We start from the raw sequence: 19,322 nt of genomic DNA, 5'->3' as shown, positions 1-19,322 counted from the left end.
CTACTTTTTGCATTCCTATAGCCTTATTAACAGATGTTGGGGGGGGAAAAATGAATATTAGCCAGTACGTAATAAGTTACATCCATTTCCCTCCTACCAACTTACATGGCATAGGCAGATCACTGCCAATAGAGTGAACATGAGAGCGTATATGGAACAGCAGTGCTGTCGGACACATATTTTCACGCTGGTTACAAAACCTTTCCCCACTGATGGTGAGTAGGTCCTGTCTCAAAAGCAACGGATGTTCACGATATCAATCTTATAGTACATCGAATATCCTCTTAAGTTGATTTGAGGTATTACCACACTTCACAACCCGGGTTTTTGCTTCATGGCGTTTTGTCACATGCCGTCAGTTACCGGCCGAACAATACAACAAAGCATGTTGTGATATGTAGGAATGCTATCTCAGAGTTCTGATACTGTGGCTAAAAAAAAGAAAAATGAAAACCTTTTATTCTAATAGAGTGCACACATCAACTGTGTCATTACAATGTTTAGTTGTGATTTCAGTCTTAAGATCTCCAGAACACATACAGGGACTATTGTTTGTGTCTGTGTGTCCCCTCGGCTGGCCGATGGCTGTTTGTGTGCAGAGGATGAGAAGTGGGTCACATGCTTGAATTATCCATTTGCAGGGTTGCATGCATCAGTGCCAAGAAACTGCATTACGTGGAGGACTTCTGCAAAGGAGACACAGACACGTTTCTGAACGATGGACGCGGGAGCTGAGCAAGGACGCTCTCAGGGGAACAGACGCAGCGACGCCGCGGCCAGAGAACCGCACTCCTCTCCCTGCAGAAGCCTTAAGGTATACAGATTAACATGTCAAGGATGAAGGTGTTTCAGTTGACCCCTATTCCGCTTGTAGATGCTATGTGTGTGTGTGTGTGTGTGTATGTGTGTGTTGCATGCATCTCTGTGTGTAGAGACGTGTACTAAGTAAATAACCAAATTACAGCTCAAACAGTCACTTCCACAAGGGTGATGTGTGTGTCAGTGAGGGATGCTGTAGTTTTTAACCTGATAGTTCTTAACCTCTCTGTCTTAATAATGCACAGTCATAGGATGCCAGAGGAAATGGATCGTTATTCTATTCGTACACTGTAGTCGTCTAATACAAGGTTTTGCATTTTGCACATCTGGCTGTATACATCTGGCAAACATACCGGTCACTATGTCTGGGTTTTCAAAGGTCTTGCTGACATTACTAATGCAATATACAGAATGAGTGGCCTTCTGTGCTCTTAACATACAGTATATGCTCACGCTACATGCTAATGTTACTTGTTTGCCTGCTGTGCTATTGACCCATAATGCCGTTTCATTTCTCACTACCTGGAATAGCTACGTTTTGTAAATGCTACGATGAGTGCCACCTAAATATTTAACTCTAAACAGTCATTGTAACGATTTCCAGCAAATTGCTTTTTCTCTAAATAATGAATATACCCATGTACTGTATAAGTTATCATGACTTTGCAATGAGTTTTCCACCACACTGCTGCCTGCTGCAGAGTACTCACTCATTACTGGACTAGTTTGAAAAAAAAGTTGTCCACATTTGTGACTTACACACAAAGTATGGGGAAACATTTAAGTTTTCCAAATAAATGTTAACATTTTCCAAAATTTTTAAAAGGCTCCTTCAAATAACTCATGATATGTCTATTGCATTTAGGGAAGCAAATATCCTGCCGAAGCGCTTGTATTATGTATAACTGTGAACATTCAATCAAAAGACCCTTGAATTAAACAAACTTAAACAAATGGCTTTCTATTTCAGTAAGAAAATAAGACAGAACATCAGTAAATCTCATCTACCTACGGCTTTTCTTCTTTCTCTTTTCTTTCTCCACCCTCAAACAACCTTCTCAAAAAAGAAATGGATCAGACATCTCAGACAATCTCGTTGCTTTCTCCCTACATGAAAGTCATGTGAGACAATGGTGTTCAAGCAGCTTATGATAATACAGACTGCGGTGGTAGGACAGACTTGTATTTCTTCTCAGAATTGTTTGATTCCCTGACCGGCTGGGTGGGACATGGCATCGACTCTAATCCTGTGCTCTGTGATATTTTCTGCTTTTTTGTTAATTCCATCAAAAAGACTAGAACTTTGGTGCATTTCTTTCTCATTCATTTCTTGCTTCAAACACCATCTCAACTCCCTAAACACTTTCTGGTCATGTTATGCATTGTATAATAAGTTATTTTCTGCTTTTTGACGTCACTTGCTAAAACCAATTACAATAACAGAATGAAAATCTTACAATGCATTGCATACCATTGTCGCAAATCCCCAAATGAGCAAGATGTTTTTAAGAAAAGGTAATTCATGACTCATGATGGACTCAATAAGGGAAGTAATTACTTTGCCGTCTTTCTGAGAATATGAGAATATATATCTGCCCGTTAAATGTAAGGCATCAACGAGCAGTCAGTTGGCTTAGCTTAGCACAAAGACTGGAAACAGTGTCCTTTAAAAGCAGTGTTGTCCCCGCCATGGCACATTAAGAGGTTGCGGTTGATGAGTCAACTGAACAAAAGATGTGTCATCTGTGAACAGTTCAAAAAAGTTCAAATGTAAAAGTATCTTTGATATTAAAATTATTTTTGCAAACATGAGTTTCTAAACGGACTCTGTTACCCACTCTGGTACAAACGATGTCATAGTGAGCCACTACATAACTGAACAGGTGCCAGCAGAATTGAATACACCTGTGTCTGCCAAAATTAACATTTTAGTGCAGAGCTTGTGTCAATTTGAACACATTGCGCTGACCCAAACAGCTTTAAATGTGAAATAGAATAACTAAAAGATGTGACTAAGAATGGGTTTGGAGGAAAGCAACCACTGGATTTATGGACAATTCCTTGCAAGTGCACAAATTCACCAACAAAATGAGTGAGAATTAGACTGGAAATAGTAAATAAGAAAAGCCTTTTCCTTGTTTGGGGGGTAAACGTGAATTGTATGCATGCTTGCACGTTAATCCCCCCAGGAAATGCACACGTAATGAGCTACTTTCGTTAATGCCCCACAGTCGGGACTGGTGGTTAGCATGATTAGCATGATTAGCATGAACAGAGGTCTGTTTGCATTGATCCCATCATATCATGTAAATGGGCACTTTGTATGAGGATGTTATGACAGTAAAACTCCTGATTATCACACAACTGTTGTCGTGCATGCTGAATATACTTCTACCCAATGCTTCTCTTTCCCTCTCTAACTTTGTTCATGTAGTTTTATCAGCGCTGTTAGCATAGTCAGCTGCCTCTAATTCAACTACCACTAAATGTTCAAAAGGTCTGCACTTTTTGAGCGATTTTGTTGGGATATGTTACAAGTGACTAATACTTTTAAACCATGCGTCTTTGCCTGATCGTTTGTGTAAATTGACTCTCGTGTGCGCTGCTTTTCTTACAACAGTACTGAATACTCAGTAAGGGGATGAGATGCAGCACAAGAGCCATGACAAAGGCCACAAACCATGACTTATTAAGCGTTCAGGGAGACTGAACAAGATTAGCCTATTCTCCTTTATTCTCCTCTTTTCAAACTCTGTGTGAAACCTCTGTCATTTTGTTTTCAAGGCAAATTGGTAAAAAAGGAGCAAGCACCGGTACTTAAATGAAGTGGAATGAGAGTCAATGTAAGAGAACCAAGGACGCATGAGTAAAAGAAGGAGTTGTGTGGCCATGTGCACACTACAAGTAACACATTAGCAATAGTATTGTTGTTTACTTAAGAGCCTTTAGTACAATTTTTCAAGTCAATACTTAAATAGTAATTTTACTTTTACAAGGTCACATTTTGTAGGTTCCCGATAAGCATTGTTTAGAACCCAGTTTTAGACTGTAAATGATAAAAATGAGTTGCTTACATTCATCCAGCTGTTATCTAATTATTGTCTAGCTACAATTTGTTAGCCTTGAAAAATACGCTGATAAAAACATTTGAATATTTGGGATTGGCATTCCCCATCCTCAGCTATTGGTTGCAAAGTTTGAGCTGCCTGTCATTTGTTGTCACGCATTGGTTTTGACTTATTTTATTTTGAGGAACTTCCATTAAACCCCACTGCAAATCAGTCCATCCTACATGGATTACCTTCCCTTGTTTATCAATGAATTCATCCTTCTTTGTTCGTTCCCAGTGGACAAAACACAAGTGTGAACATCGTTCAATCAAGTCGATTATTATTCGTGCATATTAATGTCAGTTCCCTTTCTTTGTTTCCCTTTCTCTCTTTTTTTCCTCATCTCACTCTCCTCTACCAGATGTTTCTGGTGGCTTTGTCATTTGCCTATTTTGCAAAGGCTCTGTCGGGGAGCTACATGAAGAGCACAATAACTCAGCTGGAGAGGCGCTTTGACATCCCCAGTTACCTAATAGGTGTCATTGATGGGAGCTTCGAGATAGGTGAGTAGACCTGCCATGCCACTGTTGTTATTTTGTTGTTCTGTTCACAGCCTCTGTTTCATGGGCTCCCCTCCCTTCTCTCTTTCTGTCTTTGGGACGGAAACATGAATGGGTCACTCAGGTGTTTAAGCTGCAGATAAAGGATTCATCAGGCTTCCAAGAAGAGGACAGGGCAGTGTGTGTGTATGTGTGTGTGTGTGTGTGTGTGTGTGTGTGTGTGTGTGTGTGTGTGTGTGTGTGTAGTGAGTCATGGTGTCAAGCAGGGACAGAGCAGGCTCCAAGCTCTCTCTTTGCTGTGGACAGTCAGACTCAATCATTTGTAAGGTTTTGTTATGCGATAACGTCTCTATACTATAATAATATACATGGGAATTCAGCTGACATTTACCAACTTTAAGAATAATGTTTTGTAAGTGCAACACAAACTGTTCTGTGCAGATATTTACATACAATATCGCATTCGCCCTTCTCTGTCCCACTCACTAGTGACAAATTATCTGAGCGACAAATAATCTTTTCAATACAAAATGAGGTAGATGCAAAAACTGATGAAATAAAAATGGATAAAAAGCAATTTTCCTTATCAGAGCATATTGACTGATACTATCAGCCAATTTTTACTCATCTCAGATACTATATGTGTCCATGTATATGTTTGCTCATAAGTAACAAGAAATTGCTTCTCAGAAATGCGAAGGATATGTGATTTTGAAACTGTGTCTCAGGGCGTTATGCCAATCCCAGTCCACCTGGAACATTATGAAAACAAAAATTATGAAGCAGCTGCTTTTAAAGGTGAACTCAACTGATTTTACACATCAAAGTCTGTTAACAGGTCTTGCGGAGTACTATGTCATATGTGGAAAGTTGTATAAAGCCTTTGGTGGCTCCAGAGGGGGTTATCTGAAGTCTGCGTTGTGTTATTGTCCTCAAGTGATGTCACTGGAGTCAGTGTCAGTGAAGAATACCAGAAAAACAAATAAATCTGGGGATATGAAGTTAGAAAGAAGTGAGCTTAGCAGACCTCTGCAGCGTGCTTCTCATCTCTGCTTGAGGCTAGCAGCTCAATGCTACATCAGTCGCTACTAGCATAACACACCCAACTCTGAGATTGACTGTGTTTAGTTGCATTGTGGGAAATGTAGGCGCCCAGTTTTAACAAGGAAGACGAATGCGTGGAATATGATTTTAATTTATTCAGGTACCACTTTACTTGTGTTGAAATACCTGATTCTTAGTTAGTTTGACTTAAATGATTGCACCAAACCACAGGTTTACTTTGTGAATGTACAGCTAGTGGGTAGATCTGGCTTGCATCACTGCTGTATACATACCACAACTTCTGCACATACTGTATGTAACCTATGGTTCATTTTAACCCTGAGAAATTCTTGATGACATTCAGCAAAGTGTGTAACATGATTGTCCCCTGACCAGTTTCGCGGTCAATTATGTAAGGCTGGTTCGTTCAACTAAAGTGCCTTTTGTCGGTTATGAATTATACAAAGCTTGAAGAGCGAGACGAGACCCTGAGACATGATTCATACAAGATAAAAATCATAATCCACGGTCAGCCATTCTATTTCTGTGATTTTGCTGTTGGGGAGGTGGTTTCGGCCCATGTTGACACGATAGTAGTGAAGAATAATTCACATTTAATTGATGGTGAAGTGTGCAGACCGCTGTTACTCTGATGGAGAAGGAGTGTATATGCTGGACAGAAAAGGTGCAGTCAGAGTTAAATACCCCGGATCGCTCTCCTTCCGTATCTCTCCATCTCCTATGAAAGCAGCTTCTCTCACGTGGCCTAGGCAACAAGCTTTTTCTATAAGAATGTTACCAGGGTAACATAGAGGCAGAGCGGCGTGAAGGCGGAAGAAAAAGGGGGAGAGAGAGGAAAGTGCAAGAAACAAGAGAGGAGAGGAGAGGAGAGCGGAGCGGATAGAAGACAAAGAGAGAAGTAAAGGATAAAAAAGAAGAGTACAGAGTGCTAACGACTGGTGAGGCACAGCTGATGTATACACACACATTCTTGTAAATGCTGCACGAATAATTCTGAGCATGTACTTACATACTGTACATAAAAAAGTTGAGAAATCAAATATATATTTTTATCCCAAATTGAGTGCCTATTTAACAAAATATGCAAAAGTATTTACAAAAAAATCAAAATCCAATCGTCTTTTCTTTCTGTCAAACAATATGACGTGTGCTTGTTTAAGCTAATAATAAACGAGTCGCTCAACAAAAATAGTTTTCAATGCACACACAAATAGTTATCATTACATATAAAAGTATAATAAAAGTTCACACATGACAAGCAGTTTGTAAATGCAGGTTCAGCAGTGTGTATCTAAATGCAACAACATCCAAATATGTCTATTTCAATTTTAAAAATGCTATTATTTGTTACATTTACTTAAAACAAGAACTGTTAGTGTCTACATCAGAAATATATTTGTGAGCCTGTGTCTTGAGAAATATATTTTTCACAGGTAACCTGTTGGTGATAGCTTTCGTCAGTTACTTCGGGGCCAAGCTCCATCGGCCAAAGATCATTGCAGTGGGTTGTGTACTGATGTCCATTGGCACCTTCATTATCGCTCTGCCTCACTTCATCATCGGACGGTGAGTTAAAAAGCCTGGTTGTTGTATGACTTCAACGAAACATTAAAATCTCAGGTACTTGTTTATTTTTAAATACATAAAAATAAACACAAAAACATTGAATTCATTTAGATTTAATACAAGTAAAGCTTGAGTTTCCAACCCATCAATAAAAGCTTCCCAGGAGCTACATATTGTAGCACCTTTGTTAATCTGTGGCAATTTTGATTTGTTGTTGATGTTATTTACAGTCTTGTAAAAATCAGATCCACAATAAGACTCTTTATACAATATGCTGTATCACTAACCAATTAGATAAAGTCTCACTGGCACCACATGAACATAATATATTCCATAATATATTACTGCACCTTGTATCACACTGTAACTGGTCAGGCTTATACCAGGTCAAACATATTGCTGTTCCACTGAGTCTTGGCTGTGATTTTTAATTTCTTCTCCATCCCCTGTATTCTAATAGTTCCATTCGTGTTTTGTGTACAGCTATGAATTCGAAACATCGGTGCGGTGGGTAGTGAACTCAACACAAAACCCCTCTCCTTGTCCGGTGGGCTCACCAGCAGACCTGACTCAAGATGGTAAACTGTCTCAAGTGCCAGCCACAGGTGAGCACTTTTACACACACTAGTGTTGACAAGTTAACATGTCTGAGATTGCACTCATCTTTTCCTCCAGGTTGTGAGGGGGACTCCAACCTGTCTATGTGGATCTATGTGCTCCTGGGAAACGTCTTGCGGGGGATTGGAGAGACGCCTGTTCAGCCACTTGGGATCTCTTATATCGATGATTTTGCTCCTGAGGAGAATGCCGCGCTATATGTTGGTAAGGAAAATCTCACCCAGTGGTAGAGATATACTTAAAATGTAAACACACGCCATCATTGGTGATATTACATGGACATGATCCACAAAAGTAATTTCTGAAGTGTTTACACCTCCACCAAAAATAATCAGTTGACAGGGGTCCTGTAGAGACGCACCTTGATGTCAGTTAAACATGTCTTTGATCCATTCAAATATAAACCAGACAAAATGATCACGCTATATACTCTCTGATATTTTTTAATAGGCCTAACTTGGTGTCATAAGATATTTTACAATAGTTTCATAAGCAAAGCATATTTTCCATGCAGTCATCACCACAGCACACTGCGGAAACACCCAAGGCAAAATGCATGCCCAGACTAAAGGAGCCCAGAAGTGTGGTATTAGTGTCACATTAGCTCATTTAATAGTCTGAGACAAAGGTCACAATACTTGATTAAATACTACAGCTACTTATTATTATTTTTACTACTCAAGTACTAAAAAAGCTTCAAAAAGGCAGAATAATGTTTGGAATGCTTGGTAGTCCACAACACTGTGAGTAAATGTGCTCTTTAGTAGCAAATCCAAACAGTCAAAGGACATTCCAGAGTAAAAGCCTGTTCAGTAAATATGGATGTTTTATGCTTATTGCAGCCCTCGTGTGAAGCAGCCAGCACAGCCTTCTTCAGAGCACAATACAGTATCTCACAATAATGCCATGCTTGCTGAAAGGTGTTTTGCGCAGATATTAGCAAGGCCTTTAGTGTTCTACAACAGCAGATGAGATGTAAATCAATGTGTATGTACAATTTGTAGTATATTGTTTGTGTACTATCTACAGCAGGGGTGTCCAAACTTTTTTCAAAGAGGGCCAAATTTGATAATGTGAAAATGCCCAAGGGCCAACAGTCCCTGCTGACATTATTTTAAACAATACAAGTTATTTTCAATGACAGCAAATAGCAATGTAACCAAATGTAAGCATTCATGTGTGAACACATCTCAACAACTATTCTGCCTTTCTTTCACATCTTGAAAGTCAGATAACAAAGAACAAGCCATCTAAAAGCTAATTACATAGGAACCGATCAATATTCTCACCTCAAGACAATCTTAAATATGACTTAGTGAGGGTGATGAAAAGTTGTCTAACATTTAAATTCAACACACATGAAACAGGCTCACGAAAAAAATCAAGTTGTCTCTTCGTATCTGATGATAGCTCTTCAGTGTTACGAGCCAGGCAAACATTAGCAAACTCTGTCTTCTTCTCGGGGCAAATGTTTTCTGCTATTTTCATAACACAGTCTTTGATAACCTCACATTCCGTAAAAGGTTTGTCATGTTTAGCAATTACCACGGCCACTCCGCAGCTTACTTTGATGATGTTTTCATGTGAAAGGGACCGCTGCTGTGTGGCCAAGTTATCTTGGAGTTGCTTCACTTTTCTAGCACGGACGCTCTCTGATAGCTTGTTGTAGCATTAGCACGTTTGGTCTCGTAGTGTCTCTTTACATTATATTCCTTAAACAAGGCAACAGTCTCATGACAAATTAGGGAGACACAGTTGTTTCGGTTTTCGGTGAAAAAAATATTGCGATCTCCACCTCTCCTGGAAGCGGCGGCCCTCATTATCGACTTTCCTTTTTTTACTTGCCGTAGCCATGACAGTTCAAGGGTCAGAGCCAATTTCAAACAGCCAGACAGTTACAGAGTGGTGCTGCCACCATGAGGTAAAAATAGGAATTGCATGTTGAATTTGTATGATTTATTCATTCCGTTTTGACTGTGCTGGCGGGCCATAAATAATGCATTTTAAGACAGAAGGCGCGGGCCGTATAAAATCTGACCTCGGGCCGTGATTGGCCCGCGGGCCGGACTTTGGACATGCCTGATCTACAGCATACCTTCAGGGCTCTGAGGTCTCACATTTGTGTCATAGCCTGGAGTACTGTTGTAACAGTTGATACAGTTGAGTATCTTCAAAAAGTAACTAAAAAAGTAACTTTTTTTTCCAAAGTAACTAAAAAAGTAACTTTTTTTCCAAAGTAACTAAAAAAGTAACTTTTTTTCCAAAGTAACTAAAAAAGTAACTTTTTTTCCAAAGTAACTAAAAAAGTAACTTTTTTGGTTAGTAAGAATATAGTAACTAAAAAAAGTAACTTTTTTGGTTAGTAAGAATATAGTAACTAAAAAAGTAACTTTTTTACAAAGAAACTAAAAAGTAACTTTTTTACAAAGAAACTAAAAAGTAACTTTTTTACAAAGAAACTAAAAAGTAACTTTTTTTACAAAGTAACTAAAAAAGTAACTTTTTTTTACAAAGTAACTAAAAAAGTAACTTTTTTTACAAAGTAACTAAAAAAGTAACTTTTTTTACAAAGTAACTAAAAAAGTAACTTTTAGAATATAGTAACTAAAAACCCTAACCCTAACCACTAACCCTATCCCCCTAACCCTAACCCTAACCCTACCCCTAACCCTACCCCTAACCCTACCCCTAACCCTAACCTTAACCCTAACCCCCTAACCCTAACCCTAACCCCCTAACCCTAACCCTAACCCCCTAACCCTAACCCTAACCCTAAACCCTAACCCTAACCCCTAACCCTAAACCCTAACCCTAACCCCTAACCCTAACCCTAACATAGGTGGTGTAGTGGTTAGTGTCGTTACCTCGCTGCCAAATAAACTGGGTTCAGAACTTACCTGTGGGTGTCTTTGTTTCGAATTAATATACTATGACTATTTTTTCATGAGTTTTTTCGACATACTCTTCTATGACTTTTCAGGATATCCTTTAACAATGAATCAGTATGCTATGAGGACACCCTGAATGTTTCATGATACACAGGTGGTCTAGTGGTTAGTGTCGCTGCCCCACAGCCAAATTCAGTCTGTGTTCGATACTTACCTGTGGGTATCTTTTTTCGACATGCTATACGATAACGTTTTTCAACATGCTATAGTATGATTTTTTTCATTACTTTTATAGACATACTGTTAAATGTCAGGCTTCATCACAAGCATTCCAGTTAGGAATCACTCTGGAGCTTTTATTTTGAAATGGGGGGGGGGGGGGGGGCTCTAAAGATAAGACCTGAATGACTATGATAGAGAGAGACAGACAGACAGGAGGTCCATGCTGCCAAGTCATGTGTGTATACAGTGTCTCAGTTGTTAATACACATGGCTAGAATCCTAAACGGCTTGTGTGTTGTCCTAGGCTGTGTGCAGACCATTTCAGTGCTTGGACCTGTGTTTGGCTACCTGTTAGGCTCCCTATGTGCCAAGATCTACGTGGACATTGGATTTGTAAAAATGGGTGAGTTTAAACATAAATACATGTCCAAATACTTTAAGGCCAGACCATTATGTGAAATGTTGTCAATAACCCCTCATCCAAGACTCTTATTAAAGAGCTTGTTTTTTCTTACAACATCAACCCACTTTAGGAAACTTCTTAACACTTGTTCTATAAAGTAATAATTTGGAATATTCTGACAGTATGTATCATAATTACCGATGAAAGACACTGTAATATTAGTCACCAGAGTAAGTTGGGAAAACCCTTTGTATGTTTGCGGTTTCACACACTTACTCAGGTCAGATTCAATCTTTTATAATACTGTCATGATGAATTATTAGGCTACACTGTTGCACCAGTAAAGCAACCATCACAGCTGACAATAGTTTTTTAACAGATGTATATTTGACTTACTGGCAACTCTAAAAGCTGCATGTGTGTCACGACTCAGATATTTTAATAAAATAATTTAGATATGATTTAAGTGTTAGTAGAATTCTCTCAAGGCCAAAAATGTAAAGTAGGTATTTTTCATGGAATACATTTGTCACAGGTTGAAAAGCACCGGTATGAGTAATACAATGAATGATGGCTGAAGCTGGTTTCAGGGTCCTGGTATATTGCTTGCCGTCTCACTGTCATGTCTGTCTGGGACACTTGAATAGAACAGAGTCATCGGTAATGTTATTTGTCAAACCTGAACTTTTCAACCTTTACAGATTAAAATGTCTGCTCTGAACAAAAGACCTCTTCATTCATAAAACTGAGGCACGATATTATCAGATGTAACTACTGGTGGATCACAGGCAGGATATGTATGGCTCACAGACCCAGAGCAGGTGTCCAGGATTAGCATCAATCAGCTAATGAACAAGGTACGGTGGGCGATAAGATCAAAGCCCAGTGATGCGCTACAATCAAATAGAGTGCAGCAGGCGGAGAAGGAGAACCAAGACAGACAAATAGAAAAGTAGCAAAAGAAATTAACCGTAGAGAGAAAAGACAGAAAAGAAGAGAGATAAACACAGGAAAGGGGGAATGTAACCAGCAACAGAAAAAGGGAAAGAAATAAGGAAAAAAGGACGAAACAAGTCTTATGAGAAGTTAATAAACCAATACAAATAAAAACATTCCCTGGTGATGAAAATAAGTTTATTAAAAAAAGCTAACCAAGGCTATAAAGGATGACAAAAGTCCAGGTTGGGCTTTTCATTTCAGAAATTGTAGCGATGAAAAGGCTGCCTACAGGTTGTTAGGGCTGTTCTGATGAACTCTGCTATGCCTTATGGTCGAAACTGCCCTCGTTGGTCCATCTTTACATCCTTTCATTTGGGTATCCAGTCAAGTATACAGAGTTCAGTAAGCTTTAGAAAGTATAAAAAAAAACTGCATATCATATTATTAAATGATCCCACTAAACCATACAGGATCTGTGTTTGTCCATATGTGTATCACTGAGCATTTATTACATCATCTGTACCCCCAACACAGAAACTATCACCATCACCCCAGCAGATTCTCGCTGGGTGGGGGCCTGGTGGCTGGGCTACCTCATAGCTGGGGTCATCACCCTGTTCTCTGCTATCCCATTCTGGTTTCTGCCCCGCTCCTTACCCCTACCCGTATCAGGGCCCCAGGGCCCAGAAAGATGCACGCCAGAGCAGACAAGTTTCATTAAAGACCCTCCTCTTCTGAAGCACAAGTATCCTACAGAAGAAAATAGCACATTCATAGAGATGGCCAAAGGTAAGGATGGATATAGAGGTTTGTAGTCATTTGACAACTGAACTGTTCACATTTGTCATATTTATATCCATGGTTACTCGCTAGAAATCTTGTTCACTGCCTTTGTTGGCGCATTACCAGGTTTGTTGAAGCGTTACCGTCACCAACTGTCAATCAGCGGAATAGTGTGGCACCAACAGAAGGATGTGAATTGTGACGACCATGTGCTTGAGTGTGCACAATGCAAACAAAATTCAGATCCATACGTAAAAACATTGCTCCTAGTGCCCGAAAATTCCATGGGCTACTTTTAAATTTAAAGTCACCACATACAATACTCCTTCACTTCCTGATACTTCACGTAGACGGAAAAGGCAACCTTCATATCATGGCAATAATCAGAGATTTTTACACTCAGCAGTAGTTTTACATCGAGAAATTGCATATTTATTTTGGACAGGTGTGTTTCAACTCAGATTTGTATCCCTCTCCAGACTTTATTCCTACCCTGCGAACTCTGCTGGGACACCCTGTGTATTTGATCTACCTGTGTGTGACAATCATCCAGCTGAACTCTCTCATTGGCATGGTCACCTACAAGCCCAAGTACATTGAGCAGCACTTCAGGCAGTCTGCCTCAAAGGCCAACTTTCTCATGGGTATGGCACACTTGTGTGTCACATAAATGATTTGTCTATTATACAACCTGGAAAATCGGCACATAACAGCCCCAGGAACGGCTTTTCTGCTTGCATTTGCCTAGTTATCTCAAATCAATTTTAGTGTGATGTACGTACACAACATACACTGTCAAGCTTACATATTTAACATGTGTATGTTTATTATAATGTAACTACAGGTCAGTGTTGTGTTCCTAGTTCATTTATGGTATTTTGCATTTATTGAATAAAGCAAAAAAAAAGAAAATCATGAAGGTGGTCGGGGGGTGGGGGGGGGGGATATCATTAAAGATAGGAGAACTGGGTCTGGGTTGTAATGCAGCTTACTAACCGCAGCAGCTGCAGAGAGGTGAGCTTAGTGGATATGGAAAGGGCTTTGCATATAAAGTGAAATATCTAATGAAGCTGCTAAAACAAGATGAAAGTCTTCATGGCATCAAAGGAGATGCCTGCATTGAATAGACTGGCTGCATATGAAAGAGAATGCAATATTAGTGACCAGAGCAAAATACATGGGTGTAGATAAAAGAGCGTGTCTTCAGATTGATGTTAAATGAAGGTACATGTAAGAGAAGAGACTTATTTTACCCCTCTCGGTTTTAGCAACTGTGAAAAGTCAGATTATATTGTCTGTCTTTTTCCGATCCAGATTAAGCTTTTGAAATAACATTTCATTTCATATAATATTGATCTTAATAGGTGTGATCAATATCCCAGCTGTGGCACTGGGGATGTTTTCTGGCGGGCTACTGATGAAGAGGCTTAAGCTGAACATCATGGGAGCCGCCAGGTTGGCCTTTGGCACATCTCTGATCGGTTACTTCCTGTCGCTGTTCTTTTTCGCAATGAGCTGCGAGAATGCCAAGGTAGCCGGTGTGACACTTTCATACAACAGGTGAGTCACAGAACATCACATGGTGTGTCAGGGTTTCTGTACTTCACAGTGTACAATTACAGACAGGTCACTACTTACTGTACCTTAAATGCACCTCATGAGTTTCTGCTTCTAGGATTGGGGCATTCAAGTACATATGGTTGGATGTAACAAAATGTATCTTTTTGATTGTTTTCGTATCATGAATTACGCCCTCTAAAGACAATGAATTGCATCAGATATTCGGCGATTATTGTACATGTACAACAGAGACAGAATCACATACCAAGGAAGGTGTGTAAGAGTTCAATTAAGAGTGAGAATTTGTGTGAGAAAGCAACATTAAGATTAAATGAGTCATTTTCTCTCCACGCTACATTCTCTTTTTTTCACCGAATGTATTAAAATATGTAACAGTTTCTGCTGGATACGAGTAGGCTTTGGCCATCATTGTTTATCTTACGAATGCATAATGCTAAGTTTGCTTTTAAATTATAATTATGTAAAGAGTACTCATATACAGGTATATAGCATATTGAATGTGTACTTTTCTCTTGCTCTATTCCTTCCAGCATGGACACCATATCGTATGATAAACACTCAGTGTTTGCAGCCTGCAACTCGCACTGTTTTTGTTCAACGAGTGATTGGGACCCAGTCTGTGGAGAGAATGGCATCACATATGTTTCCCCCTGTCTTGCTGGCTGCACCACCTCTGCTGGCTCAGGGAAAAACACAGTAAGTTGACGAGGTACTCAAGCTATGAGAAATATTACAAATGGAAAATGTATTTCTGGTATTAGATACCGTAGTATTGTGCATGCTGCGTTCACAATATTGGTACAAAACTGAACGTCATGGGTGTTCAAATACACTGTTGATGTTTGTTGATGAGATATTAACGTTACTGTATGATCCATGAGCCATCACCAATTATCACCTATGCAGCCATTTGTTTGTGCGTAAATGAGAAGGTTCTACACATACCATATTCTTGTTTGTTTACAGCTGTCATATTTCCTTTTGAGTTATTTCATTTTCTTATAAATGAGATCCCGTAATATTGTAGTAGATTATGTGAGTGCTATCAAAGGAGCCATGTTGTCTTTACTGTGCCTGGTTGGCTTTTTCAAAAATTGTTATGCATCATTAGCAATTGCAGTGATTTTGTTGATGTGCAGCCTCATATATGTGTGTCTATGTCCTGCTATACATGGTCACGTGTGAGCAACTATGCATGTCTCTCCAGGTCTTCTCTAACTGCAGCTGTGTCGGTGCGGCTGGTAATTTTACGGCCAGTACAGGTCAGTGCCCTCACAAGGATGACTGTGACATGATGTTCCCGTACTTCCTGGCTCTCTCTGTCGTCACTTCCTTCATCATCTCCCTTGGGGGCACACCAGGCTACATGTTTCTCATCAGGTCAGATTCAAATTGTAGTGAAAAAGGACTTTAAAGTTACTACATTACCATCACTCACACTGCTACAAAGGGTCATGTTAGCTTTCATGCCATCATGGCCATTATTTCTCTTTTTGTCTGTAAGGATTTTTCCCAGATTGTACCCCCTTGACATGTTAAATCATTTTACATTTGATATATTGATGCAATTTTAATTTGGGCATAGATGATGGACCCTTTGGAGCTGTGTTAGTCGGTGTTTGTTTCAGAAGCTCTTTTATAGCGAGCATATGTTGCTAACTGGCATTCCACTTAGTATGGCCCAGATTTGTAGTTTATGTTTATTAAGTTAGAGTTCTTCATGTACAGTCAACAGCATTTCTGTTATTTATTTCAGTTGTTATGTGTTACTTTGATTCAGTTTCTTTGAAAAGAAAAAAATATTACATTAATTTACTTGATTGTGTAGACCTTCTGATCTACTTATTTCCAGAAATCGGTGGAAGTGAATCATTTTATTAATGAAAGCATCCTGAGACAATGATTTGGGCCATTCATAGCTGACTTATTGGCAATGGCTACATTTTGTGTGTGTCTTTGTGTATAACTAGCTTTGACAAAGAAACTGTTTGTTTGTAAAATATGGTCTGTTTCATATGATTATCATATGATTTCATAAATCCTTCAAAGCCAATCTCTGATTTAATGCTCACACACACACACACACACACACACACACACACACACACACACACACACACACACACACACACACACACACACACACACACACACAAGATCTACTAAACACACACGATCTACTCAATCCATATCAGCTGATCCTGATCAAAGCCTCACTAGAATTGAATTATTTTTTGCTGTCTTATTGTCAGTACAATACGATGATGCACTCCTTCCTCATGGAATACTTGAACATGCATTGTTTACATTGATGGAGTATATACGGTAGTTTTTTTTTCTTTTTTTAAATAAAGGCCTTAGAAAGGAACTTGAATTCACCTTGAATCGGTTGTGGTTTGAGCTGTTTTAAAGAGTATAACTGACATTTTCTAACCATTTAAAAAAAAAGAAGAAGATATTTCCTGAAAAATGTCTGTAATTTCTCTTCATGAAGGTGCATCAAACCGCAGCTAAAATCTTTGGCGTTGGGGTTCCATGCTATGGCAACACGTACCCTCGGTATGTCTTTTTCAAAACATGTCCTTTATCGAGTGGTTCGACTGTGGGCGACTGTGGGCGACTGTGGCTAAGTGGATAGCAGTATCCATAGCTGTGCCTAAACATGTGATAGAATCTGACTTGTAAGTCGCTTTGGATAAAAGCGTCCGCTAAACTGTAATGTAATGTAATGTAATGGTTCAGGGTTAGGAAACTCTGTAAATGTGTTATCTTGGGTTTAGTTCTATCTTTCTTTCAAACTTGCCTGTCACTTGAACTTCCAGATCAAAAATGTCAGTGTTTCAGTCGTTTACTTGACTGCTTGGAACAGTAGAATCGATTGTGTTGCAGTTCTTGGGGATGTGGTTGTGAAAATGTGTTTTTGGTCTTACAGCAGGGATCCCAGCACCCATCTACTTTGGAGCAATCATTGACACCACATGCTTAAAATGGGGTCAGAAAAGGTGTGGAGGCATAGGAGCCTGTCGGATCTACAACACCACTGCATACAGGTAGTAAAAACGACTTTTATGGATCTTTCATTTTCTGTATTTGTAAAATAAAGTTAATGTCACTGTTTCAGGCAATGCCATATTCTATGTGGCAGGTTTATAATATTTTATCTGGCAATGAACAAAAAAAAAATGTAATTTCGAACCGATTTAGACAAAAATTAAAACTGAGCGCCATGATATTGCCACGTTTGACATTTCTGTTAATCTCTCACTGATATATTTGATTGCAATGCAAAGCATAAGTAATATACCATAAACACTTGGTGGTAAACTTTGAAGTAAAACATTCTGTGCTGCAATTGCTGCTGCACATTGTCTGCCATATGTCTTTTGGTTACAGTAGCTTTGACCTGTCTACACTGTCCCCATTTGCATTAAATCATGCTCCTTATGACTCCCATAAGGAGCATGATTTAATGCAAACAGGGACAGTCAATCGATCAAATCCGAACGCACAGACATGATTGGAACTTACACTCAACGATGTCATTGTCCTTGATGTCGCCTCATAAAAAAATCCATAAACCCATAAATCTTTAACGAACCATCTGAACTTCTCAGGATAGCGTACCTGGGTCTGACTCTGAGCCTACGCACTGTTTCGTTCATTGTTTGCATCCCGGGCTTCATTCTACTCGGTCGGCAGCTGAGGAAGGAGGAACGGAATGCCATCCACGGTGATCTGGCCAACGGCGGAACAGAACTGGAGGCACTCAGGAAGGAAGAGTTTGTGACTTCTAATTCTGACCAATCACAACAACAAACACCAGACAACAGCACAGACAGGGAGACACGGCTGTGACAGATCCAGCAGAACTGACTCAGCTCGTCTCCATCTCTCTCACACACACACACACACACACACAGACACACACACACACACACCACAGGTGAAAAAATACAACCACACACATACATATACACACACACTCAAACACAATTTGCAGGGAATCACATGTTGTATCCGATCATCTCATATAAAGCATACATTCTATATTTGTACTACTGAACCTGTGAACGCTTTGTGAATTTGATATAACTGAAATATATCTTGCTTTTATTTTTCTTCAATATAACAATATTTTTCACATTTGAATGGTTGCACGAGAGATTAGATGGGAACTGGGACTTGTGTAGACCACTACCAGCACTTATAAAGCTGCCTCTTCGGATTTTTTCTTTCAAATGAACTTTTTCTTCCTGAATTAACGAGAGGAAACGTGGCCTTATAAACCAGAGGTGCAGCACTACATTTAAACAGAAAAAGTAGGATTAAGGTGAGGAAAATTAGGCCTTCAACGAGACAGGAAGTAAGGATGTATTTTTCTCAGAAATATAGAAAACATAAAAAGGAAATGTGTATGAATATGTATTTCAGTTACTTCTAAAAGGCTTGTCAGAGGTTGATATGATGTATGTGCCTCACTCACTCAACAGTTACCTCTAAATCATGCGTCTCACACTTTGAACAGCTATATGAACGCTGTTTCATTTTGCTTTCACTCATCTCAGACTGAATGCAAGTCTTAACACTTGCTCAGAAAAATGTTTAATTTCTGACTGACTGAGAGTTTTGTGTGTTCCTTTAAGCCCAGTCAGCTGTGATTGTATTTCAGTTTGTGTTGTTCACTTTCTGGATCTGAACTTGTTCCTTTGGTACTCATACTAAAAATGGAAATTGTATTAAAGTGAGATTTGCTTACCTCTTTGTCTACTGGAGGCTGCTCCATATTTGTATACTTTCAACCAGCATCAGTGCCAATTAACTCACAAAT

The 19,322-nt window shown here is 39.3% G+C and overlaps 1 protein-coding gene across 1 annotated transcript; it reads left to right on the top strand.

Moving 5' to 3' along the window:
• Positions 1 to 718: 718 nt before the first annotated feature.
• LOC306779741 (solute carrier organic anion transporter family member 1C1-like) lies at positions 719 to 18,349 on the top strand (the record flags this gene model as incomplete). The annotated part of the gene is made up of 14 exons (XM_079271735.1): positions 719 to 814; positions 4,291 to 4,432; positions 6,928 to 7,060; positions 7,544 to 7,665; positions 7,736 to 7,882; positions 11,093 to 11,191; positions 12,665 to 12,919; positions 13,393 to 13,557; positions 14,278 to 14,473; positions 15,025 to 15,190; positions 15,702 to 15,874; positions 16,989 to 17,053; positions 17,427 to 17,544; positions 18,109 to 18,349. 14 exons carry the CDS (start codon positions 719 to 721, stop codon positions 18,347 to 18,349), a joined length of 2,118 nt encoding a protein of 705 aa, XP_079127861.1.
• Between the last annotated feature and the right edge of the window lie 973 nt (positions 18,350 to 19,322).

The sequence above is a fragment of the Melanostigma gelatinosum genome (genome assembly GCF_949748355.1).
Source record: "Melanostigma gelatinosum genome assembly, chromosome: 7".
In the NCBI taxonomy this organism is placed as follows: Eukaryota; Metazoa; Chordata; class Actinopteri; order Perciformes; family Zoarcidae; genus Melanostigma; species Melanostigma gelatinosum.
This window is presented reverse-complemented; position numbering and strand designations above follow the sequence as displayed.